The following is a 26,872-nucleotide window of genomic DNA, read 5'->3' as shown; positions in this document are numbered from 1 at the left end:
ACTTTGAGAACCACTGGACTATAGGCAAATTCGCTGTACATTCGCTATAGTAAACATACCTTTCTTCTCCAGACTAGAAACTGATGAGATGCGCATGATAATCGCATGCGATTTATCGTGCAGCCCTATTCCATCTTGAGAAAAAACGGCTGATTTTACATTAATTAATGTAGCTTCAACTTTCAAGTACAATAAGAAACTCAATTAGATAGTTAATTTAGATACAATAAATGAAGAATGAAACCCCTGTGAATAAAAAAGTGCCTGTAAATGATATGGATCTGCTTTATCACCATTGTGTCCTTCAGTAAGATGTTTTAAAAATCATACCTGTACATCTGTGCCAATTTATAAACTCTTTCTAAGATTAGATTGTGTAATTGAGATTCATTTGTTATCTTAATCTTACATTACAGTGAAGATGCCTTAATTAATTACAAAATTACAAAAAGTATCAGTATAAGAATTAACAGATTTAACTCAGAATGTACTCGGAACTAAATTTTATCTTGCATATGAATTGCTTATGAAAACTGACAGTTAAATATAACAAGCACTGCAGAAACAAAACATAATGAACTTTAATATTATAAAATATAAGCAAAACTTTTTTTAATATCAGGTGTTTCATGGTATATTCTTGGAAATGGTACCTTACTGCACTGACTAATGATGTGGGATCCCAAGGCTCTTGACCAGCAACTCTGGAGAGCTTAAGAGCCGGTGAGCACCGGTGAGGCTTTAAATGCCTTTAATAAGACTGCTACAAAGAGGCCTTTCTTTAGCTCAACAGATTGGATTCCCACAGTCCAGCCCTCAGGGGCCTCTCTAAAGGGCAGTCTCATAGGCCAGGGCAGGTATCTTACACACAAAACATCTAGACTTCCACCCAGGGAAGTCTCTTTGAATCACTGACTAACTGATATCTCATTGTCTCCTGCTTTCTTTCACTCTCAATTACAACCTTACTAGCAAAGAGTAATTTCTAAAAGGTACTCGTCCTGATGATAAAATATCAGTTTGTAACAAAAGCATATTTCAATGAGCTTACATACTGTAAATTGAGTAAAATGTTGTTGCCAAAAAAAGTCTATTCAACAAAAAAATGTGTTAGTCTTGTAGCATAAACAAATAATTTCACTACACATTTTAAATGCATTTTTCTTTTTACCAAACCTTGGATACAATTTCTGACATACAACAGCCTTAGTAAAAAATCAGTACATTTAAAATTCATTTTATTTCATACTAGTTCAAATCTATTAACATATTTACTGACATATCATTCAAGACTTACTGATATAAAAATTATAATTAAACATTATTTGGAGTACTTCTTGTGCACATTGCACATTTCTTAATATTAAGCCTAAGCCCTTTAATGTCACTATTGATGAGGATTGTGTGATCTTTGAATAATATCGGTCTTTAAATGCAAGATATTTAAAGTATCTAAAGTATACTTGCAACAGTTCTTCTTTAGCACAATCAAATATACTTCCGTACAGTATATGTTTAGTTGGACTACAAATTAAACTACTTCCGCAAAATTAAAGTGCATTAAGTACAAAATTAGTTGTTCCAATTTAGCAGACTTCAAGCATACCAGTTTAGTATCCCAAAAGTACAATTGCAGGGTATTTTTATTAAGTACATAAATATGTAAATGCATTTGTAGTATACTTAGCAATAAATTATATTTCAAACTATATATTGAAATTATATTTTAAATGCAGTTTAGTATATTTATTTCCCCTTCAGGAACTCGAGCTGCGTCGAACGCTTTGGGAACGCCCCCGGCGAGACCACGTTCTGAAGCATGTGTGAAATCAGTCCAATAGAGAAGTGAGACGTTACGAGCGGGGTGACGTGAGCAACCAGGAAGCATAAAGGCGCATCCGGCAAGCGCACATGTTAGCTTCTTGCTCTTCAGCGAGTGCGTCTGTGGTGTGTGTTTATGCAAAAGCATGCCTAAGCGTAAATCAAAATCTGTGGCGAGCGGACGGCGTTTCAAGTCATGTCTTCCTCCCTGCCCACGCTATCTCTCGGGTGGGGATACACACGATTTGTGCGAGCTATCTCTCCCCGTCCTCAGCATCGTCCCTGAAGGCCCGAAGCTTCCCACCAGGCCAGTAAAACTGACATCAAACCTGGTTGGGAAAGCTTATATGGCGGCAGGTCAAGCCATTGCGTGTCTGCACACTATGGCGGTGTTGCAGGCGTACCAGGCCGACCTGCTAAAAGACCTGGATGATAGGGAGGAAGAGGAATCCGACGTAGTCGTCGAACTCTGTCGGGCCACAGACCTGTCGCTTCGAGACACCAAGAAAACGGCCAGAGACATGGTGGTGGCAACGGAGCGACACCTGTGGTTGAATCTGTCCGAACTGCAAGACAAGGACAGATTCTTCTTCCTGGATGCCCCGCTATCATCTTCTGGCCTCTTCGACGGTGCAGTCGATACTGTCGTCGAGAGGTTTTAGGAGGTGAAGAAGCAAGCAGCGGCATTCCAGCGTTTCCTCCCTCGCCGCCCCCAGATCTTTGGGACTGCTGAGCGGGAGCAGTCTAGCTCCTCATACCGCCAGACCCAGAAGCAGAGTGTCGTGACCCGTACAACCCCCCGCAGCAGAAAGATCAGGGGGCGGGGCGGCGCTCGCGGTCGGGGTACTCTAAACATAAAGCTGATCTGGGGACCGTTATTATGTCCAAGAGGACCTCGGCCAAGTGGTCCTGACAATTCCATCGTCCGGACCCTGAGGGCAGCCCACCCTGGGGAGGAGAGGTACACACCTCAGTATATGGTGCCCGATCCTCCTCAGTGCCCTCAGGGAGCTTCACTGATACCCCTGCCAGCCCTGGTGCTTCAGGGTTCAGTGGGCTCCCGTGAGCAAATTTCCCAGTTGCCGCCCGGCGACGGTACGGCACGGGAAAGCTCGCCCCCTCAGATGAGGGCGCTAAAGCAGTCAGGTCGGTCGTTCCCTGCCAGTCAACCGCTTCAGGGCACCGAAGTGGCTCCTCTAGTGACACCAGAGGCCAGTCTCGAGAGACTGGTTCCCTTAGTAGACTTTCTGACAGCGTGGAAGCTTCTGCCAAATGTCTCACAATGGGTCCTGCACACTGAAGAGAGAGGTTACAGAATTCAGTTCGGTTCTCATCCACCTCGCTTCAACGGGGTTATTCCAACATAACAGCAGGCTCGGGTATTGGATCAAGAAGTAGAAACTCTCTTGAGGAAGGAGGCCATAGAACCTGTTCCTCCTCTCTCAAGAGAATCATGGTTCTACAGCTGTTACTTCATTGTTCCGAAGAAGGATGGGGGGTTGCGTCCGATCATAGATCTGTGTCTATTGATCTTTCACCCCTGCCCGGAGTTATGGAAGTTGTGGGCGTGGCCCCTGAGGGGGCACAGCTCATAGCACCCGGTCTCTCAACTGAGGTTGTTGAGACCATTCTCCAGTTCAGAGCTCCCGCCACGCCTTGAAGTGGAAACTTTTCACTTCTTGGTGCGGACAGTGACTGCAGGACCCAGTCAACTGCCCAGTTGGTTCAGTTCTGGAGTTTCTGCAGGAGCGATTCTCCGCAGGGTTATCTCTCTACTCTGAAGGTTTACGTGGCGGCCATAGCTGCTTACCATGCCCTTCAGGGTGGTCAGTCATTGGGGAAACACTCGTTAGTTACACGTTTCCTCCGTGGCACACGGAGACTGAGGCTAGTACAGCGCACCAAGGTGCCCTCATGGGACCTGGCAGTGGTTCTGGAGGCTCTGTGCAAAGTTCCCTTTGAACCCATTGAAGATATCTCTGACAAGCTCCTCATGCTTAAGACGATATTCTTATTCGCTATATCCTCACTGAAGAGGATAGGGGACCTTCAGGCACTCTCTGTATCGTGCCTGGAGTTCGCCCCGGGCATGGCTAGGGCACCATGTCCTTAAAGTGCCCACTTCCTTGCCGGGTCCCATTGTACTGCAAGCCTTTTGTCCTCCTCCCTTCCAGGAAGCAGGCCAGGAAAGACTCAATCTGCGCTGCCCAGTGGTGTAAGGCAGATCAGTTATTTGTTTGCTTTGGTCCACCTAAGAAAGGGGTTCCAGTGACCAAGCAAACGTTGGTGGGTGGTTGAGACCATCACACTGGCCTATGAGTCATCTGGCCTCCAGTCACCCATAGGGGTCAGAGCGCACTCGACTAGGGGTATGGCGGCCTCCAAGGCCTTATCAGTGGGCGTGGCCCTTCAAGATGTTTGTGCTGCGGCAGGCTGGTCCTCTCCGCACACATTCACCCATTTCTACAGCCTGGGCCAGACGCTTCATCTATCTTCCTCCGAGGAGGTTGATGTGATGAGCGTCGACACGGAGGAGATTGTGGACTCGCCACCACAGTCCCTTGCATATGAGGAGCCCGTGGAGGTTGTTACTCGTGCTGTAGCTAAATTAAATATCGAATGGCCAGCCGAGAAACAGGATGCTCGTCCCAAGAGCAAGTTGGACGAGCGTTTCCTTAAAGCCAGATCGCAACCTTCACGTCGGGGCCTTCCTTTTTTCCCCGATCTCCATTCTGAGCTTTCGAGATCGTGGGATAAACGATATTCGTCCCACAGTATCCAATTATTCTAACATCACAGGGCTGAATGAGAAGGGATATGGGGCGATGCTGGTGGTGGAACAGACACTCGCGAGCTATCTGTCCCCATCCTCAGCATCATCCCTGAAGGCCCCGAAGCTTCCCACTAGGACAGTAAGACTGACATCCAGCCTGGTTGGGAAAGCGTATACGGCGGCAGGTCAGGCCGGTGCGTGTCTGCACACTATGGCGGTGTTGCAGGCGTACCAGGCCGACCTGCTAAAAGACCTGGATGATAGGGAGGAAGAGGAATCCGACGTAGTCGTCGAACTCTGTCGGGCCACAGACCTGTCGCTTCGAGACACCAAGAAAACGGCCAGAGACATGGTGGTGGCAACGGAGCGACACCTGTGGTTGAATCTGTCCGAACTGCAAGACAAGGACAGATTCTTCTTCCTGGATGCCCCGCTATCATCTTCTGGCCTCTTCGACGGTGCAGTCGATACTGTCGTCGAGAGGTTTTAGGAGGTGAAGAAGCAAGCAGCGGCATTCCAGCGTTTCCTCCCTCGCCGCCCCCAGATCTTTGGGACTGCTGAGTCTAGCTCCTCTAGCTCCTCATACCGCCAGACCCAGAAGCAGAGTGTCGTGACCCGTACAACCCCCCGCATCAGGGGGCGGGGCCCTGAGGGCAGCGCCCCCTAGGGAGGAGAGGTACACACCTCAGTATATGGTGCCCGATCCTCCTCAGTGCCCTCAGGGAGCTTCACTGATACCCCTGCCAGCCCTGGTGCTTCAGGGTTCAGTGGGCTCCCGTGAGCAAATTTCCCAGTTGCCGCCCGGCGACGGTACGGCACGGGAAAGCTCGCCCCCTCAGATGAGGGCGCTAAAGCAGTCAGGTCGGTCGTTCCCTGCCAGTCAACCGCTTCAGGGCACCGAAGTGGCTCCTCTAGTGACACCAGAGGCCAGTCTCGAGAGACTGGTTCCCTTAGTAGACTTTCTGACAGCGTGGAAGCTTCTGCCAAATGTCTCACAATGGGTCCTGCCCCCTGAAGAGAGAGGTTACAGAATTCAGTTCGGTTCTCATCCACCTCGCTTCAACGGGGTTATTCCAACATAACAGCAGGCTCGGGTATTGGATCAAGAAGTAGAAACTCTCTTGAGGAAGGAGGCCATAGAACCTGTTCCTCCTCTCTCAAGAGAATCATGGTTCTACAGCTGTTACTTCATTGTTCCGAAGAAGGATGGGGGGTTGCGTCCGATCATAGATCTGTGTCTATTGATCTTTCACCCCTGCCCGGAGTTATGGAAGTTGTGGGCGTGGCCCCTGAGGGGGCACAGCTCATAGCACCCGGTCTCTCAACTGAGGTTGTTGAGACCATTCTCCAGTTCAGAGCTCCCGCCACGCCTTGAAGTGGAAACTTTTCACTTCTTGGTGCGGACAGTGACTGCAGGACCCAGTCAACTGCCCAGTTGGTTCAGTTCTGGAGTTTCTGCAGGAGCGATTCTCCGCAGGGTTATCTCTCTACTCTGAAGGTTTACGTGGCGGCCATAGCTGCTTACCATGCCCTTCAGGGTGGTCAGTCATTGGGGAAACACTCGTTAGTTACACGTTTCCTCCGTGGCACACGGAGACTGAGGCTAGTACAGCGCACCAAGGTGCCCTCATGGGACCTGGCAGTGGTTCTGGAGGCTCTGTGCAAAGTTCCCTTTGAACCCATTGAAGATATCTCTGACAAGCTCCTCATGCTTAAGACGATATTCTTATTCGCTATATCCTCACTGAAGAGGATAGGGGACCTTCAGGCACTCTCTGTATCGTGCCTGGAGTTCGCCCCGGGCATGGCTAGGGCACCATGTCCTTAAAGTGCCCACTTCCTTGCCGGGTCCCATTGTACTGCAAGCCTTTTGTCCTCCTCCCTTCCAGGAAGCAGGCCAGGAAAGACTCAATCTGCGCTGCCCAGTGGTGTAAGGCAGATCAGTTATTTGTTTGCTTTGGTCCACCTAAGAAAGGGGTTCCAGTGACCAAGCAAACGTTGGTGGGTGGTTGAGACCATCACACTGGCCTATGAGTCATCTGGCCTCCAGTCACCCATAGGGGTCAGAGCGCACTCGACTAGGGGTATGGCGGCCTCCAAGGCCTTATCAGTGGGCGTGGCCCTTCAAGATGTTTGTGCTGCGGCAGGCTGGTCCTCTCCGCACACATTCACCCATTTCTACAGCCTGGACCTGACATCTACCCCAGGGTACCAAGTTCTCTCATCTTGATGTGCTCGCCAGATACAGACCAGACAGGGACTTGCTCGTATGGCGCAGTGGGTAATCTCATCCCCAAAGCGTTTGACGCAGCTCGAGTTCCTGAAGGGGAACGTCTCTAGGTTACATATGTAACCATGGTTCCCCGAAGGGAACGAGATGCTGCGTCTCCCTGCCATACTCCCTGCGTCCCTGCGTCCCTGCAGGCGCTCGCTTCTGCAGAAGCTAACATGTGCGCTTGCCGGATGCGCCTTTATGCTTCCTGGTTGCTCACATCACCCCACTTGTGATGTCTCACTTCTCTATTGGACTGATTTCACACATGCTTCAGAACGTGGTCTCGTCGGGGGCGTTCCCAAAGCGTTCGACGCAGTGTCTCGTTCCCTTTGGGGAACCATGGTTACATACGTAACCTAGAGATGTTTTCACTAGGGAAGCTAGATGGAAATAACCATATTTTAATTTAGTGTTTATATTTTCAACATATCTGTGTTGGTGTTGGTCTGGATGCAAATTTGCCTACATCCAGTTATTGCCAATGAAAAGTATTCATAAAGTCCCAATGCAAATGGACTAAGCAAACATTCATTTTACAGTTGAACTGACTGCACAGAATCTAGAATCTACATGGAAGTCAAACAAGCAGTAAAAATAATTTTTTGAGTGCAGGCCATCTGAAATGCAAAGTTAAACTTGGTTTCAGACCCACATATGGCTAATTAGTGTTTAATAGGAACTAATCGTCCTTGACCATAAATAAAAAAATGCACCTCAGCCTCAAAAATTAATGACATAGTTAGGCATAATCTGTTTGCAATATTTGCCACATATGGACTTCAGAACTGCTAATTTATTTTACAATGTAGTTACTCCATCTAAGACACCTGACAAACAGAACATGTTATTCTGGTGTCCTAGATGGAGTAACAACTGGAGTGATATTGAAACTGGAACATGGTTGTCTGGTTTGTGCTACTATAAGTACAAATTCCAATTTCATCACCCTTTAATGCAGCTTTGGCAAACTGAAGTCCATTAAAGTAACATCCAGAGAAATATTACAGTGACTTGGATGAAGAAAAAACTGAGATCTCCTAAGCAACAGAGACATGAAAAATAAGTGAAAGATTTAACAAGCTTACCCTGGGCCCTCTCTTTCCTGGTAATCCTGGCTTGCCAGGAGGTCCTGTAGGTCCCTGAAAGACAAAAAGGGAGGGAAAATTGTGACAAATGGGTCATTTAGTGGTAAATATCTACCTGCTGACATTGAATTAAATCCCAAACAGGGCAGTAATCCCACTATTGGATGGAGCTAATGAACCCTAGTCAATGTTATAGGATACTTTTTGACTTAAACCATTAAACATGCAAATACATATTGTCTAAAAAAATGAAGATTAAATTGAAAAGAAATTGAAAAAATAATTGCTGAAGTAGAGTATTTTTAAAATATAACAGGTTGAAAACTGGTTTAGAAAAGGCAGGATTTTTCTTTGAAAACGTCTTTGGGAAAACTGAAGTTACATTTTAATCAAAACTGGACTGCCATTGTTTTCAATAAACTGTGTCCATACTGCTGCACTTATTGGCTTGTTTTAATGGCACTGGTTTCAATCACTGGTGCTTATGTTAATTTTGTGCATCATCTAGCTTTGAATCAATTACACACATTAATTAACTGAACTTGCATTTAACAAGAGGTCAGTGTTCATAGAATTGTGTTTTCCTTTCACTTGTTCAGAAGAGAAAAAGAACAAGAGCACAAGCAGGTCTGAAATATCATGTCAAGCATTACTTGTACATCCGGCAAGAACGATCACAAATGTTTGCCAATGTCAGTGAAGGACTTTAATAATTATTGTCCATTTTGATGTAATGTAGCTGCAAGTTTCTTCAGAATTTGCAAAAATGTGTCAGTACCCATCTACAGTAAGTGGCATACTGTACACATCTGATGACAACATTGAGCAAATGGAAAATGTTGCTTTAAAAAGTGTTGCTTACAAATAAATTCTATGAGACAAACCATGGCAATGTTTTGTAACACCTGTAGAGCTGGCAATATCCCACATACTCATACTGAGAGTGATGCTGCCAGGACTCCACAGTGTTTTCAGGTTTCCTGTTTCTACTCATTTTGTAAGGAGCACTAGCTAATAAAAGATCATTTAAAATGTTTATGTTACTAATGTTTTCAAAAACTCTGCTATAAAACTCTAAATAAACATGAATTTCATGAATATGTTGACTTTTTTGGTTTTTGTACAATAAACGTCGTTGTTCAAGTAAAGTGAGCTCTGCCTCACTCAACATTATAATAATCATTAGGACTCTATGGTGTAAGATCAACATAATAAACCAAAAGACATTGTGCACAGAGTGTCTGCTTGATATGAATGAAATTAATATGGTAATTTTGAGCTCCAGAGAGAAAGAAAGACAGAAGATCTCCATTGAGCCCCCTACTCTTTCTCTTCCACGTGGCAAATTTCCTGAATGAAAGCTATCTATTTTTCTCTCTCTGCCTCCAGGATAGTATGAAAAGATTAGAAAAGGAGGAAACAAGGCCTTTTATAGTAGTTGCTTAAGGGGATCGCTCCTGAAAATGCACAGTGCTATCTGTGTGATAGCCATACTGAACGGCACATCTGGTTGTTGTTTGTTGCTGGAAAATAGCTCAGGACTTCACTGTGACTGTATGTACAGTACCATAAACAACACACTGCATACTAGTGTTGGATGAAGTTGGCAGACTTTATAGCAAATATAAGCTCACTTTCAGTAGAGCACAATTCTGCTCCCATCAAAGCTTGTTTTAATTCCTGTCTTGGAAAAGGTGACACTTAAGCACAAGAAATGGAAACTAATCCAGGAAGACTTGTAGTAGTAATTAGCAAGTCTGTTACATGATTGACTGATTTAATTAATTCTTATCCAATAACAATGCATCCTTTGTTTAAATGATTCGCCATCCAATTGATATTAGTTGCTTTAGCGTACCAATGTTGGGTTGCAATGTTTGCAAGCATCTAAAAACCCACCACCACCATTTTGGTCTGTCGTCCTGGTGATGGCTGTTAGGATTCTTTCCCTGCTGACTTCACACTATAGTCACACTATAGCCCTAAATAAGATACTAAATAACATACTTTTTAGTATACATCCTACCAGGTCATCTAAAACTAATGAGAATGTTTTTAGGCTGCTCTGCACTGCAATAAAACTGAAATAAATAAATTTAAAATGATAATAAATTTTTGTTTTGTTTTTCAGTAAACATTCTTAAATAAATATAGATGCACTTGACAAATAAAACCGCATAAGAAATGTAACACTTTTTCTTCTTTTAGAGCAATAAATCTAATCACATTTAGAAAGGTTTATGTTTAAAACAAGAAAAAAATATGGCAATATAAGGTAAAGAACAATAAATAATTCAAGATACATATTCTCTGAAACAATTTTACTGCTCAAGTGAATTTATCTTGTTTCAAGGATGTTTACATATGTTCAGACAAACTGCTGATTAAGATTTTTTTTTTTTTGCAGTGTGTCTCCAAGCCTCTGGCTTGTGACCTCATTATTTAACTACAAGGAAAAAGCGTGTGCATTACACAGACAAAAACCCACCGGCCTGTAATGCCCTTCCAAAGGATTTTATAAACTAGGCTTAAGACCAAGACCACCAAAAGCTCAAAGGCAACAATGATGACACCATTTTCCAGTCTTCAACCAACACTTTGCACCCAGACAAGGTTGTTTAACTAGTAAAAGACGTCGTTGTGTAGTGTGTGTTGTATTATGTATTGAACTCCCTAAGAGGTAATGCAAACCAAATGACAAAGAATTCATATTAATGCATTGCAACAGTCAGCACTTAAATATAACAAATGAAGGCAGATGACAAGGCCAAGGCGCACATAACACATGGCCACAGCCAATAATTCACATTTCACCATTCTTCAAAATAAGCAAAGCAGCACACTTGCCATCTGGCCACCATAAGACACTGTTTAAAAAGAAAGAAAATGGTCTCTATACCATGAAGTGTAAGTGGTCTATTGCAAGATGAATGTCTTGTTGTTACAGTTTTGTAACCTGACTTAGCTTTGAGTATTTAAAAAAGTAAACGTCTTTAAAGTAATCAGGAAAAAATCCTGCTAGAATAACATTTTACTGTAAAATAAATGGATCATTTTACTAGCTGACAGACAAATTACTTGGCTTTTTTGGGGGAGTTGCACCACATGGAAATTTACAGCTTGAACTAACTGCCTTGTCATAAAAAGGTCAAATTATCAGATATTTTAAGAGACTTACTGATTTCCCTGTTGAAAAAAAAAAACAGCATATTCTGGTTAGGTATGTTTTGAAGCATGGCAGCTGGTTTGAGCTGGTCCTTACTTGGTCATGAGCTGGTTTAAGCTGGTTTAAGTTGGTCATGTGCTGGTCCTAAGCGACTAGCTCCTGCTCAGGACCAGCTCATAACCAGTTTATAACCAGCTCATGACCAACTAAGGACCAGCTAAAACCAGCTGCCATGCTTCAAAACATGCCTAACCAGCATATGGTGTTTTTTCAACAGGTTTGACTCACAGTCATGGGGTCCTCTCAACGATAACATTCGTGTTTCATGTTTTTTGCATATTTCTCCATGTTGCTTGGACTACATGACTTTGTTGTATGACTACATGAAAGAACATCCTACCAGTGGTCCTGGTTCTCCTTTCTGTCCTGGTGGCCCAGCCAAGAGGGAGTATTGGGTTGGTTCAAGGTCAAAGGTTTGGAAACCATCCGTTGCTGCAGGAGTGACGGGCTCAAAAGAGCTGGGTTTGGAGGTCTCCTTTGGTAATGGTCTCTGTGATGCTAATGTTGTCATCTCTGACACTCTGGATGTGCTAGAAGGTTTAGGTTTTGTTGCGGCAGGGGTCTGGATATCCAGTTTGTTCTTCTGTTGGCCTGCTGGTGTGGAGTTGACAGCCATCCCGTTCTCTTTTAGTATCTGGGGCTTTACAGTTGCCTTCATGAGGTTCTTCCTGGGACTGCTTTGTTGAGTTGGCTTTGAAGATATTTGTGATGTCCTACTCCCAAAGGAGGCCATGGCAGTTTGTGATGTGGCCTGCAGGGGGAGCTGTAGTGTGGGCTGGGCTATCGTCGGTGGCACCGTGCTTTGTACAGACTGAGACGTAATTAGAACGGAGGTGTTTAGGACTTGTGAGGTTTCATGATTAATGCGTACTTTGTCTTGTGTTAATGAAAGATGTCTGTCGTTTACCTCTGTTACAACATTTGGGGTCTGAACGGTAACAGATATATTGGGATCCAGGGATAATAGTGGTAAAAGAGGAGGGAGGTTTGGCCGATAAGTGTCAGCTTCCCTGCACTGTTTTTTAATGTACTTACAATAATTGTGAGCTGCCTTAGCAGAGGGATGAATATCAAACTGACAGATGGCTCCTTCAAACTGCACTGAGTTCTGACTCGTTTTTCCCAATCGAAAGGAGCCCTCTGGATCCAGCATTTCCTCATTTTTAAAATGCAAATGTGCATGTACACTTGTCTTCCCACAAGAAGTATATAACGTAACCCTTTGGGCCTGGATTTCCAAAGCCAGGTTGTGCCACTGACCATTGTGAACATCATAATCGAACTTTACAGTGTTCTTTTGGCCCAAGTAAACTAAGATTTGGTCAGGGATGAACTGCAGCCCTAGCTGCAGTCTTTTCCTCTTTGTCACAATGGTGAAGAGGAAAGCATTGTTTATGCGATGCGAACATACGCTGAGGATGAGAGAGAACGCCGAGCCCAGTGACGCCGGGACGACGGAGCTCACTGGGATGTCAATTCGCACCCTCTGGGTTAGGATGACTCCTGATTTGAAGGGGATGACACCTTGAGGTGTGGAGCGTGTCCCAGATGGTCGTTTCCCAACCAATCCCAGTCTTTGCAGCACGTCCACATCTACAAAAAGGAAAACCACAAATAATTACCACAGTAATCACTACATGTAGATGGATTTAGGATTTAGGAGCAAAATGGATTTCATCGCAGCCGACTGAAGGCTTGCAGCTGCTGCTCACACACTGAGACACTGAGCTCATTACAGAAACAGATCATTAACAAAAGCATATGTAGAACATATGCGGCAAAGTTAATGTTTCATCTTGGGTAATGCTTCAGTTTTCCATTAAATACTCTGCTGATACTATTACACTTAGAAAAATAACACTGTGTGGGCTTATGTGAGTTTTATAGATTGATCACCTCTACTACAAATTCATTAGATTGTTAGAGGTCTGCAATAAATCAGGTCAAGTGAAGTGAGTGGGAGTATGCATCTCAAACATCCCTGTAAGATTTACAAAACCACAAGCATGTTAGTCTGTATTGATTGAAGTGTTCCAGTTTATTATGTGGATTTGGGTATAAACCTGTAAAAATATATATTCTTATTAATCTGCATTTTTATATTGTTTCCCAGTAAAAATATCTAAACATTCTTAAAACAAGATAAACGTACTTTCTAAGCAAAGCTGTGTACGATAATAAGCCCCTTTTCTTGTAATAGTTATTTTTACTGGCAACATTTTAAGCATAACTCTTACTATTTTTGTATTTTTAAAGTAAAACATTGGGGTTAAGAAAAATGTACTTCTCTGAAGTCAGTTTTGCTAACTGATATTTTCAATGGAAATCAAGGCAATAACACTGATTATGAAAAATATTTTTTCGTTTTAATTCCTATGGTATGACCAATATCAATAGCACCCAAATTGATTCCTTTTATGACAAGTAAATGTAACAAAATACAATGTGTAAGGCGGCAGAAGAAACAGTCAATGCCTGTCTTCGGACTGCCACTTCTAAACAATCAGTAATGAGTTTAGAATAAACACAAATGAGAGTATGCATCACAAAACCAAATCTAACCCAAACACATCAACTAAACAAAATCCAGCTTAACATTTGCAGTTATAAAATATACCCAATGAGTACTAAATGAAAAGCACATGTAAATGGAATAATGTGCACAGACTTTCTTCTCTGTAAGCCCTGTATCATTTAACAAATGATGATCAGCAGATTGGACGGGATTGTTGAAAGAAAGAACTATGTCTGCAGTAGTATTGTAAGCAAATCTAAACAGAGTTACTAACATATTGGCCACTTCATTATTGAGCATGTCTGAAAGATGTGACAGATCATCTCCTGACAAACAGCAGGAAAACAACTGCTCTGAATTTAGAAAATTAATGATCTGAATAATTTCACATAAATCACATGAGATCCTGACACAAAACTCTAACAAGAGCACAACTCCAACGATGCACCTCAACAGAACACATGATGAACATCCATTGGTTCTACTCACAAATCACAGTAAGGGGTGCTGTCTGAAAGAGTCATAAACAGCATGAAATAAACTCCTTTAAAGCAGGGTTCAACGATAAGCATGACCTGCTGACCCTGGCCAGTGTGAACGAGTTTAGGACCACTTGACGCAATTGATACTTGCCCTATCAGGTCACAGCTGCATTGTCATTACATCTTACATTTGTTTTTATGCTTTGAAGACTTGTTTTGACCATTTCTATTACAAATTCTGATCATTTACAGTTGTTTTTTGTCATAAGGGTAAAATGTTTTCTAGCTGGCAAAAATACAGGTGCATCTCAATAAATTAGAATGTCGTGGAAAAGTTAATTTATTTCAGTAATTCAACTCAAATTGTGAAACTCGTGTATTAAATAAATTCAATGCACACAGACTGAAGTAGTTTAAGTCTTTGGTTCTTTTAATTGTGATGATTTTGGCTCACATTTAACAAAAACCCACCAATTCACTATCTCAACAAATTAGAATATGGTGACATGCCAATCAGCTAATCAACTCAAAACACCTGCAAAGGTTTCCTGAGCCTTCAAAATGGTCTCTCAGTTTGGTTCACTAGGCTACACAATTATGGGGAAGACTGCTTGCACTGAATTTATTTAATACACGAGTTTCACAATTTGAGTTGAATTACTGAAATAAATGAACTTTTCCACGACATTCTAATTTATTGAGATGCACCTGTAGATTGTAAGCAATTTCTCTGAAATTGCCAGAATCAGGAAACATCATTCAGAAGAAACAACCTGGTCTCATAAGAAGACATAATATTTGCACAAGACATTGTTCATTTGCATAAGAAATTGTAGTTGGTTTGTACAAAAACATAAGACCCAAACCTAACCCTAGCCATAAAGTCCAACCCTTTACCAAAACTCTAGTCTTGCATAGACTGACGGCTGAAGGTCTGGGAACCTTGGCCGCTTTGAATGGCCAATGATCGCCCAAGAGGCCATATGACTGACAGGCATCTTTGTTTTCAGGCAGAACTTTAAAGAACGTGACACACACATCTCTCGGAAATACCGTAGAATTTAACCGATCAGATGACGACTTCGAAACTCCTAAAGTGTTTCCAATTTTGTGTGCCATATGCATCAGACATTCATCAGACATTTTTTTCTGGGACAAAAAGTTGCGATTGAACACACTGCAAAGACTACAGCCAACTGCCAATTATCATGTACGTTCTGCTCCTGTGTGAGAGGAAAAAACTATCTGTACCAGCAGGTGGCAGTAGTCTATATTCATCTGCTGTTACATCACAATTTTGTTGCATTTTGTATAGCTGCCTGAAGTGTACACATGAGTAGACCAGCTCCCTCAGTCCAAATCAAGGGGTCAAGGATCTGCACTTCCAAATTGCGGCTGAGGGTAAGCGATTAAGGAATTTTGCAAGGGTGTGTCTAAGAGTGAAGTGGAACGCACCCTCTGCGGATATAGAATCTGTAAGCAATGAAGGAATTGCTTATCATTTTGAATACGAATTATGCTGATCAGTTGCGCTTTACTTTCTTCATTCTAGTCGGACTTAGCGTGTCATGGCCTTTGCATTGCATTTATGGCTCATATGAGTGGCTTTAAAAAGTGGGCTGCAGAAATGGACGCCCATGAGCAAAGGTGGCAGATTTCACAGTTGAGTAATTTTGGAGGGTTCTGAACCACCGCAATGAATGGGAATGCTAACACCTAGCTTTCTCCATGTATATTAATCCTCTTTGGTCAAGGCCTACTGTAAAAGTCAAAGGAAAGGCCCTGTTACAGGCCTTAAAGGGATATTTTGTGTTAAGCCTACGTCATCCGCTGGAACGCCACTCTCTCGTGTACACGCATACGAAAGTTAGCGGAAGCTAGAGTATACGGTACGTAAAGTTTTAAATATGGATATTTTTCTTTAAAAACCCATCAGTTTGCTTCAGGGGTTTTTTATTAACCCCTGAAGCCACGTGAGGCACTTTTTTATGAAGGATAGATGCACTTTATTGGACTTCTATTGGACTATTGAATACCAACAGCCATTCACTGCCATTATAAAGCTTGGAAAAGCCAGGACTAGGCATGGGACGATAACCGGTTTCAAGGTATACCGCGGTTTGGAAAAGTCACGGTTTCAAAACCACTAAAAATTTCCGTTATACCGTTCCTGCGGTATGTGCAGTTTTTTTACGTGTCGTCAAAGACGGAAAGTGCAGGACTCCCTCAGTTGTGTGCAGCGAAGAGCGTAGCGAGTCACACGACCCCTCCCCCTCCGGTTGGTGTTAGCGGTCAGAGTCACCTGTGTGTAGGATGGCCGAAGGAGATGAATCCCTGGAACTTTTTCCCCCGTCGAAAAAGACGAAGTCTATTGCATGGGAATTTTTCAGGTAACGTAGACTAACCATGTTCCGTACACAACGATGTTCCGTACAGATGATGTTTTAGCGCCGATCGCTAAATAAATACTTCCAAGTCGAACATAAACTATTCAGTGTTGAAATAAATACTATTTGGCTTGCTACCGAGGCAGATAACATGGCTAATTAACTAGCTAACGTCAACTAATTTCCTCCCTCACATTACTTCACAGAGTGAGGAATAGCAGTGTAAAGTACGTACTGTAGCCTACTTTTCTGCGATTTAGTACAATAATTAAATTTAGCTGGTATCACGTCTATACTTTTAAGCCTCCTGCCATTGTTTACATCTGTTCAAAATCACGCATTTAAAAAAAAAAAAAACTTTGCCACTGTTTGGGTGTTGTACGGAGAGACCACGCGCGCGTGTGTGTGTGTGACACTCGCGCTCTCTCTTTCCTTATGTGTGTATGTGCACACATCCTCGTACCTCACCGCTCCAAACCATAGCTCCAAACTTAATCCGGGAAAGGTGAACATTCCTGCATCATAACTTTGACTGAAAGATGAATGTGTAGAAAGCGATCATGTCTCCAAAAACCTTGTTGAGCTGCAGGTTTATGCATGCATTTTTTATTAATTTTTTATTTTATTTTTTACAGAAATTATGTTTTGATTATATTTTTGATTATTGAGCTGCAGGTTTAGGCTCACTTAAGTGACTGCATTTTTTTCATTTATAGGGATTTTTTTTTTACAGAATATAATTTATTTAGGTTCTGATTATTGTTGAGCTGCAGGTTTAGGCTCACTTAAGTGACTGCATTTAATTAAGAAGAATTTAATTATTTATTCTAATTATTTAGCCTGACATGTTTACTGTTCCAAAATGTTCTATATGTTTCTTAAAAATAAAATGTGTTCAGTGGAAAAAAAAGTTGTTTTTTTACCCAGACATTTAAAAATAACATATTTTAGAGCTGTAATTGCAATACCGTGATACCGTGAAACCGTGATATTTTTTTTATATCTAAGGTTATCATACCGTCAGAATCTAATACCGACCCATGCCTAGCCAGGACATTTTTTAATATAACTCTGATTGTGTTAGTCTGAAAGAAGAAAGTCATATACACCTAGGATGGCTTGAGGGTGAAAAAATCATGGAGTAATTTTCATTTTTGGGTGAACTATCCCTTTAATGCTCTGTAGCGTTAAAACAGTGGATGCATTAGAAATGGAGCTGTAAATGGAGCACTTGAATCAGCATCAGTTCCAAGAAACAGGCTAAAATCTACCAAAACTTCCTGTTCCCCATGAAATTGATGTCAGAATAAAATGTCAGTGGAAAGTAGAATGTCATATACTGGAAATCATATTTTACACTAAAGATAAGAGCAACGGCTAGAGAAGAATTCCAGAAACTCTCCAGCTAAGATGACTTGATCATGCAGCGGATAGCCAGAGAAATCTGACAGCAGAGGGAGAATGTGCTATATGGACTGCCTCACATATGGTAAAAACATCAAACATACACTCAAGAACAAAGGCATTTTTCATGACTTGTTTAAAAGATGATGGCTGTTGCATTTCATTAATGTCTGACACAGAAGCACCATATGTTACATGTACATGAATGAGTTCAAAATGAGATAAAATGAGAAAATAAACAGTTCATGAATTAGACTGAATGTGACAGATAATATGAACCTCCCACCACATAAATTATGTACAGAGCAGATGTGGGAATTCTAGACACACCTTGAATAAGAACCAATACGTTTAGACTACTTGATTGAAACAAAAAGCCAAAAAAGTGCGCATGCTGGTCCTTCGTGTCATGCATACTCAATGCCTCAAAACCTAAATTTAAGTGACGATTTTACATTGCAGGAACAGACCACCAACATTATGTATGTTAGAAATAAACACAGGAACTATCCAATATTAAAAACTCTAAACATCTACAGTCAGTAAACTCAGTGACATCCAATCAGGCACAATGCCATTCAACTGAGGTTGGAATCAAATACAAAACATATAGAATTGTGCAAACAATGGCTTCTGATTTACTACAGTAAAATAAACCGACTCAGACCAGTTATATGTTGTTGATCAAAGGCTCCTCCATATGTCATCCGAATATTGTTAACTCTGGCAAATAAGGACCACACTGCTCCTAAAAATATAGTACCTGTAGCCTCTTTCACCTCTGACTCATGGAAAACTCCAATGGGTTGTAACATTAGAGGTCTATTTATCCAAGTCCTGTCAAGTATCCTCAAATTTTATTGCAAGGCAGTGTGAGGTCTTTGGACTTCAATGAACCCATGTGCTCATGTAACGTACAGGATTATGACACAGATGTCAAGACCAAGGTAAAACTGAACAGACATTTTGCAGATGCACATTTCACATGCTGATCAGGCACTAAAATTCATGAATGAAAAATCTGACTTACCTGCAGACTGTGCTTGTGCAAACCTCAGACAGCACGTACAGTAAAGAACCATGCAGAGAAAGACAGCTCTCCTGTAAAAAAAGAGAAAAGAATTACATATACAAACTGAACAGATCAAACATTTAGCTGATATTGAAATGTGATTTTACAATGACTCTTGGCAACTTCACGACTCAAGCAATAATATAAACAGTAGAGACAACTTAGTAGAATGAATTTGACACATGTAAAATAGGACTGGAACTAAAGTGATTTATTTCCAATCATTTTGATTCAACTTTTTCTAAAGTTAATTTTCAGCCATTACCCACAGTTTTAAACCACTGCAGAATTACCCAGACAATGCATTTGAAATAAAAACAGTTTTACACAATACCATTCAAATGTTTGGGGTCGGTACATTTATGCTTTTGAAAGAAATTACTTATGCACACCAAGCCTGCATTTATTTGAGAAGGGTTTGAAAGTTGCTAAATCTAGTGCTAAAGTCGCGCTCGTGTGTGTGTGAGACGCGGGAGCTGATGGCATGGGGCGGTGGATATTTGTGGCAGTCAATGTGGATATTGTAGATGAGTTCTTCTGTGTCATCACGTTCTATTAGTTCTACAGCTTCAGTTTCGGAACTTTCACGCTTAGTAACACATACAGCTGTTCCCTCACCACAGTGCAACAGTGAAAAGGGACCCCTTTCAAACAGTGTCGCGTTCCGAACGTTGTTTAAGCGACATATTGCGACGTATTGCGACGTATTGCGGTATTTAAAAAATTCATATCATAACAAAAATAAAACACCGGTATTCGGTATGAACCGGTATACCGCCCAGCACTAATGGTAAGGGGCGTAACATTTCCGTCACACGCTTGAGGTATTCGGCCAATCACAACACACTGGATAGCTGGCCAATCAAATCACACCTCGCTTTTCAGACCGATGAGCTTTGTAAAAATCGACGCGTTTCAGAAAGGCGGGGCATAGAGGAAAAACAATATTGTACAGTATGTGGGAAATAATGTGTTTTTTTAACCTTAAACTGCATAAACACATTTCATTACACCAAATACACAAAATAATGTTCTTTTAAGCAGCATCATATGACCCCTTTAAAATGTATAATTTGTTCCTGTGATGGCAAAGCTGAAATTTCAGCAGTCATTACTCCAGTTTCAGTGTCACATGATTCTCAAAAAATCATTCTAATATGCTAATCTGGTGCTTAACAAACATTTATTATTATCACTGTTGAAAACAGCTGTGCTGCTTTAATTATTTTAATATTTTTGTGAAAACCATTATACATTTTTAGGGATTGTTAAATAACCTGAAATTTCAAAAGAACAGCATTTATTAGATAGCAATATTTTGAAACATTAAATGCATTGACTGTCACTTGTGATCAATTCAATGTTTTCATGCTGAATAAAATGATTAATTTATTAAAATAAATCTTACTGACCCAAAACATTTGAACAGTAGTTTATATCCTAAAAGTTTTAATATATTTAAAATATTTCCCACATGAATGCTGACAAGAAATCTGTAATGAAAGTGTATGTGTCCAATCTCTCAAATTAATCTTAAAAGTCCAACCACAGTGTATTCCAACACTGAGAAAACAACAATGCCTCTCAGAGAGTCATTTCATACCCAAGAAAGATCAAACCAAAGAACCAAAAAGCCTTTGCCACTTTTTTCCCTCAGCTACCGAAAGAAAACAAAGTATTGGGATCACATTGTTCCATTCTACACTAAAGCATCACCACATCCATCTAAATTACCAGTCTAGTCAGTGTCCAAAAGCAGCGCTCCATCTGCCTGTAGGCCCAGTAACACTTGGCAGCAGCAGCCTTTACTGTAAAGCCCTAACAGCTGTCTCTGCTCAGTAGGCAGTCAAAGCTTATCATCTGCCTGGATGCCAAAAATTTGTGATGCTCCATATAGAAAGTGAGTGTTTCCTCTCAATATGCCAAGGCTGTGAAATTCGGAGAGCTTCATTCTAAGAGCTCTGAAATAAATTTAATCAATTAATACAGCAAAAGGAGTGCAGTGATGTATGATCAAAGCTAAAACCATTAAGTAAAGCCCCTCAAAATATTTAGATTAGTGCTGAACAAATATGTGCTGATTTTTAAATTATTCAAGGGATAGTTCACCTAAAAATGAAAATTCTGTCATCATTTCCTTGCTCTCAAGTTGTTTAAAACCTGTATTTAATTTCTTTCTTCTGTTTAACACAAAATAAGATATTTTTAAGAATGTTGGTAGCCAAACAGTTAATTCTAATCTGTAGTATTGGGAAAAAAACAAAACAATTGTAATTGTGCTCTAAGTGGTTCTGCAATGTCATAAAAATTCTAATGGAGACCCCAAAAAATGGCTTGACGAGTCCAGTTTTCTTTCCTGTGTTGATGTATTTCCTATTGAAACAGGAAGCTGAGGTTAAAGTGGGCATGTTAAATGAATGCCCATGTCCAAAAACACCCAATATCCTTTAGTTTACAGCTGACAAACATGATTTTCTACTTGCTATTGCTAGCCAGAAGTGGTATTGAGGGAGGAGACATTATCATTCTACAAAAGAATTTGATAAGAGGACTGAACTTGCATAATGCGTTTAGCTGCTAAAAGTTCATTTTTATAACATTTAGGGGCACACTGGCATTTAGAGGGTCTTAAAGCTAAAACACATGGACTAAAAGCCAAAATAGCTCTATGGGTTTCTAATACTGAGGTAATTATTTATAATGAGAGTTGATCAATGATGATAAGCAAAGGTCGTACTACATGACAATCTTAGCCTCTCCTCCATCACTCTGGTGTTCATTTATATATTCTTTTTCTGCCCCCATGTGCTGACAGTGTGGATGTGGGAATGCCATTCGTGACCAGATATTGTACTGTATGCAGTTTTACTTTAGTCAGCATTTTCAGTCATAGCCACAAGAACTGTACGCTTGCCATGCTGCCCCCCTCCCACTCATAACCACTTCCATACAGTCCCACCACGGACCATGATACAGTTCAGAGAGTGCAAGAGAAAGCGAGAGAGTACTAATCTAAACACAAGATTTCACCCCTGTCACCCCTAACAAAGTTTACTACAACGGTAATTGTATCCAAATGCAGTCAAGATTTGTAACAGCTGATTTCTCTATGCCAATTCCACATATGAGAAATGTTAGAAAAAGACCAAACATGTATATTTTGAGAAAAGCTTAAGCCTATATGGTAGAACAGGATATATAGCGTATAGTTGCTGAATTACTTCCATATCACAATGTCCTTTAATAACCGCTGAAGGCCTTCATGCAATTCTGTAGTACAATACTACTGTACATGCATGTGTGTGTGTATATATATATATATATATATATATATATATATATTTATATACGTTTGCCAATGGTGTAAATATTATTAAAATGAAAATAATAAAATATTAATGAAATTATTCCACAAACAGTCATTGAAAACAAGACTTAATATGTTACACAGCTTTCATTTCAAGTAATTTGATTTTGTTTTTAAGATTTTTTGATAGTTTAGATATATTTTATTATAAAAATTAGAAAATAAACAGCTGACCACGGCTGGTCATTCATTCCAGGAAGAGACTAAAGAAATATGAAAATCATTTTCTATTCTAAAACTCAACCTAAATCATTACAAAGCATAAAAAGCAATTAATTCATTAATTAAATCAGTAAAAAGAAGTTCATGCAAAACAAATACGTAGCCTATGATTTTCTCCAGCAAATTATTTACTTCTGGAAGAAAGCTGTTCAACAAGTTTTCTGTGTTCCATTCATTCATCAAGTTTCCCCAAACTCCAGAATGGACATCATAACGGACCTCCCTTCGTGAACTCATTCTTCCTTATGTAACGGAGCTGACAGCCAAAAGGCTAATTTATGACCTATTTAACGTTTGTGTGAAATCTATCTATCTACTGTCATACTCACCCCCCGACTCCAGCTGCTTTGAGTCTGGAGTTCAGGGCATTGTCCGGCTCCATCGCGCTTACTTCATTCTTCCTCGGGAGTGTTTGCTGCTGCAGTCAAGACATGACAGAGTTGCTGAATTACTTCCATATCACAATGTCCTTTAATAACCGCTGAAAGTCTTCATGCAACACTAATACAATACTACATGCCGTGGTCTTTCCTCCCAAGTGTCAAATGTAGTACTACTTTCCAAAGAGAGGAACCTGCGAGGCGCGATGCATACTTCCCCATCTGACAGCAATAGATCCGATGATGATGATGAAAACTGGAAAGCTAAGTCCAAAGCGGCACAGATATGGTTTGCTGAGGTGAAGTACAAGCGCTTAGTCAAGTCGCTGACTGAATCTTACTTCGTAGGCATGCTGAAGATTTGGGACACTGGAAGCATAATTCCCTCTGTCGCCCTCAACTGTCTTCTGAGAAAGAAACACTTCGCTCGGGAAACTAGAAGGGATTCAATGGAAGGTGTGTCTTTCCAAAAGGAACCCGTTTATTTTCGCTTTCGTCAAAAAAAGAAAATGAAAAAAGAACAGAAAAGAACGTCACATAAGAGTAAGACTATTTAAATACAAAGCTGGTCATTTATCACAGATGTGGATCATTCTCCAACTTGCTTTTCATGGTGATTTGGCCATTTGCTCTTGTGAAATTTTATCTCGTAAGGGTTATTTAGCTTTCAACAAGAAGAAATATATATATATATATTTTTACGCCTTAAAGGCAATTGCAAAGTCTTTTAATTCAGTGCACATAAGGAAGTTCACAGTCAAAGCAGGACAGCATGTTTCAAATGGAATATGTTTTAGAAATAAAGTTAAATAAATCTCCTTTAAACTTAAAGACTTTATCCAGCAAATTATACTATTTATTGTGGTGTGGAATATAGAATTATAAATGAAAATATTCAATGTTTACTTTTTGGCTACTATTTAATAATTTATTATGTATTTTTAACCAAATTTTACATTCATAAATTCCATATTACTAATAAAAAAAAACTATAAAAAACCAACCTTGGTTCCTCTTCAGGAACTCGAGTGCTATGTATTTATGTGTGTGCCATCCATCCATCCATCATCTCATACGTACATACGTGTGTGTGTGCATCATTAGGGGCTCATCAAAATATGTATTTAACTGTGGGTTTTTGGATGACAACTTGATCTTGTCATAGACTTGCTCAGATCCTGTGTCTGAATGTAGTGTGCTGGTGCCATCCTGTGCTGTGAAATTCCTCCAAAAAAATAATGTCCTAATTGGCTGGCCTGCTTCAAACACAAGTGACAGTATCCAGCCTTCTTCCAACATACAGTAGCAGGCATTCAACTATGAAACAACATAAGCAGGGTGCACAAGGTGAACAAATGACTGAGGCTAGTTGTCACAACAGCTACATATCTTTAACAGCAGGACTTTTACTCAAACGTCCAATACAACATATGCGTGTGTTTTCCCTAGCTTTTTTTATGCTGGTTTGTGCATCTATTCAAACCTATCTTAACTTACAACGTTTTTGTGAATCGTCCAAAAATGTATTTCAGTTGCTGTTTCTGTTCGTAATTGCGGGATACTGGAAAAAAGTCACATGAGAAGAGGCAACCTCTACGTTGTTGTCACTGGCTGATTAATTTGTCTGCGACAATGCTTGCTTACACGCTAGCGCACCACAAAACAGCACTTCTCATTACTTCTCTCACAAAATAATTGCTTATTAACATGCTAACGTAGCACTTCATGATGCACTTATATCATGAGAGAATTTTCATTTTTGGGTGGAGTATCCCTTTTAGAATTCTCTGGTGTAGAGCAGAAAAGATGATTCCTTTAAGCAGGTTGTTTCACAACAACAAAAATGGCAATACAATCACACTGCCATAATCACAGTTTACTACTGAAGATGATGTTCTGTAATGCTGTTTTTTCTTCACTCAAGACATAAGAAGACCTACATCCTCCAAAAACTTTTCATTTTTGACTCATCTGTCCTTAGAATATTATCCCAAAAATTTTGGCCATCATCCAAATGGTTTTTAGCAAACATGAGAAGAACTTTGTTGTTCTTCTTGGTAAGCAGTGGTTTCTTAAGGTTGAGTTATGACATTGACCTTAGCCAATGCTCGAGAAACCTTTATCAGAGATCGTTTGAAGCCCTTGTTGAAATTTGACTGGTTGGCCAGTGCTATTTTAACTCAACATGACAGGTTGCAGTCAAGCCCGACTGTGTTAATCTCCCAAATCCAATTACAAACTCTAACCTGCCTGATAAACCTTTTAATTACTTGTTGGATTATAAAACGAGGAAACTATATCAATAATGCAGATTTCAGCTGCACTGGCTTGTGAATGTGAAACTGATGCATATTTGAGCCTTTTACTACCTGTCATACAAAGGGCAGCATAAAGATCTCTGTAACTGCTTACAGGTGCCAATTTAGTTTTATTTTGTATTCTTGGCAGAAGGATAATACTGGAAGCCTGTTCATTTTATGTCTTATTATCATAATGAATTTCACAAGTTTAACCTGTGCTCAGAGGGTTTTGTAAACAGATATGATGGAGCCAAGTTTGAAGTCCATAGCAAATGCTGTACATTAGTGAAATGACAAAGTTGCATTTACTTGCATTAATATCTTGATGGCAGATGAATATGTTTGGAGTTTGCACATTAATATAGAAATGTGATTTCCCAGTAAATTTAAATTGAAGCACATCCTCTAAATGAGTAAAATTGCCTATAACAGTGCCTTATTATTAATTGCACACTGTAAGACAAAATTAGTGTAACAGATATTCGCAAACAGCAGCAATCGCCATTTTAAAAGAACAAGACTTTAACTGCAGCTTAACTTTAGTAAACACCATGCACAATACCACCACAGAGCTAAAGCATCTGTCTGTGGTACAGATACTCAACAAGTCCACTCCTGTTGGAGTATTTATTCTTTCCACATATGTAAACAGGAAATTTGGAAAAAATTGTCTGCTTTCCCACTGAGGTAGATCTATAAAGGGCAGAATCCTAGCCCAGCAATGTTGTTATTGTCGGAGTTGTGAATGTACCAGCTGTGGCAATTGACCTACTTCTATAACTCCAGGATTTTTAGACTGCAAGTTGAGAATATTAAAGGTCCTAATTACAATAAGAGGCAGTTTGATCTTCAATACAAAGTGTGTTTTCGCTCAGGGTATAGTATTATGTGTAATTTTGAACTTTCATCCAATGGAAACCCTTACTGCCATAAAATATGTTTCTTTTTCCCTCTTTTACGGACCTGATTAACGGACACTGGAAGCTTATGATGTTAGCTGGATCAGAAGGGCCTATGAAGGGGCTATTTGTCAGAGAGGCATTTCAGGTATTTGAGGCTGTAAGGTATTTGCATAGGTCCTACTTGTGAGAAGGTGTAATGTTGGGCCAGAGTCAAAGAAAAGGGGGTTAGTGTGAGGTCATTCCTCCTTTTGAGTCTCTTTCTTCTGAAATGTGAACCATAACTGACACAAACATAAATGGTGCTCATTTTTGCAAATCTCGATCACGGAATTGCTGAGGAAGTCCATTTAAACTGACTTAAAACACAAGACATAAAAGCATGACTTCAGTTATTTCTCTGTTTTTGATAGCTTCTACAGCTATGGGAAGATTTAAAGGGGTCATATGATGCGATTTCAATTTTTCCTTTCTCTTTGGAGTGTTACAAGCTCTTGGTGCATAAAGAAGATCTGTAAAGTTGCAAAGACTAAAGTCTCAAATCCAAAGAGATATTCTTTATAAAAGTTAAGAGCTAACCACCCCTACCTAAAATGGCTCGTTCTAACATGCCCCCACAAATCTACCTCACTATGTGGGAAGATTTGCATAACGCTGCCCAAAT

The 26,872-nt window shown here is 40.6% G+C and overlaps 1 protein-coding gene across 1 annotated transcript in view; it reads right to left on the bottom strand.

Annotated features, from left to right (window-relative positions):
* Positions 1 to 23,439, bottom strand: part of LOC107699687 (collagen alpha-1(XXVII) chain B-like) — a 79,455-nt gene extending 56,016 nt beyond the window's left edge. Inside the window, exons 1-4 of the mRNA XM_016501022.1 lie at positions 22,959 to 23,439; positions 18,999 to 19,069; positions 11,521 to 12,773; positions 7,955 to 8,008 (exon numbers count right to left, since the gene is read on the bottom strand). Of these exons, the coding sequence (XP_016356508.1) occupies positions 7,955 to 8,008; positions 11,521 to 12,773; positions 18,999 to 19,069; positions 22,959 to 23,011 (1,431 nt within the window). The 5' untranslated portion in view covers positions 23,012 to 23,439. The remainder of the gene's footprint in view (positions 1 to 7,954; positions 8,009 to 11,520; positions 12,774 to 18,998; positions 19,070 to 22,958) is intronic.
* Between the last annotated feature and the right edge of the window lie 3,433 nt (positions 23,440 to 26,872).

Source organism: Sinocyclocheilus anshuiensis, unplaced genomic scaffold (genome assembly GCF_001515605.1).
Source record: "Sinocyclocheilus anshuiensis isolate Anshui unplaced genomic scaffold, SAMN03320099.WGS_v1.1 scaffold278, whole genome shotgun sequence".
NCBI classification, from domain to species: domain Eukaryota; kingdom Metazoa; phylum Chordata; class Actinopteri; order Cypriniformes; family Cyprinidae; genus Sinocyclocheilus; species Sinocyclocheilus anshuiensis.
Note: the sequence above shows the minus strand (reverse complement) of the source record. Positions and strands in the feature narration are given on the sequence as shown.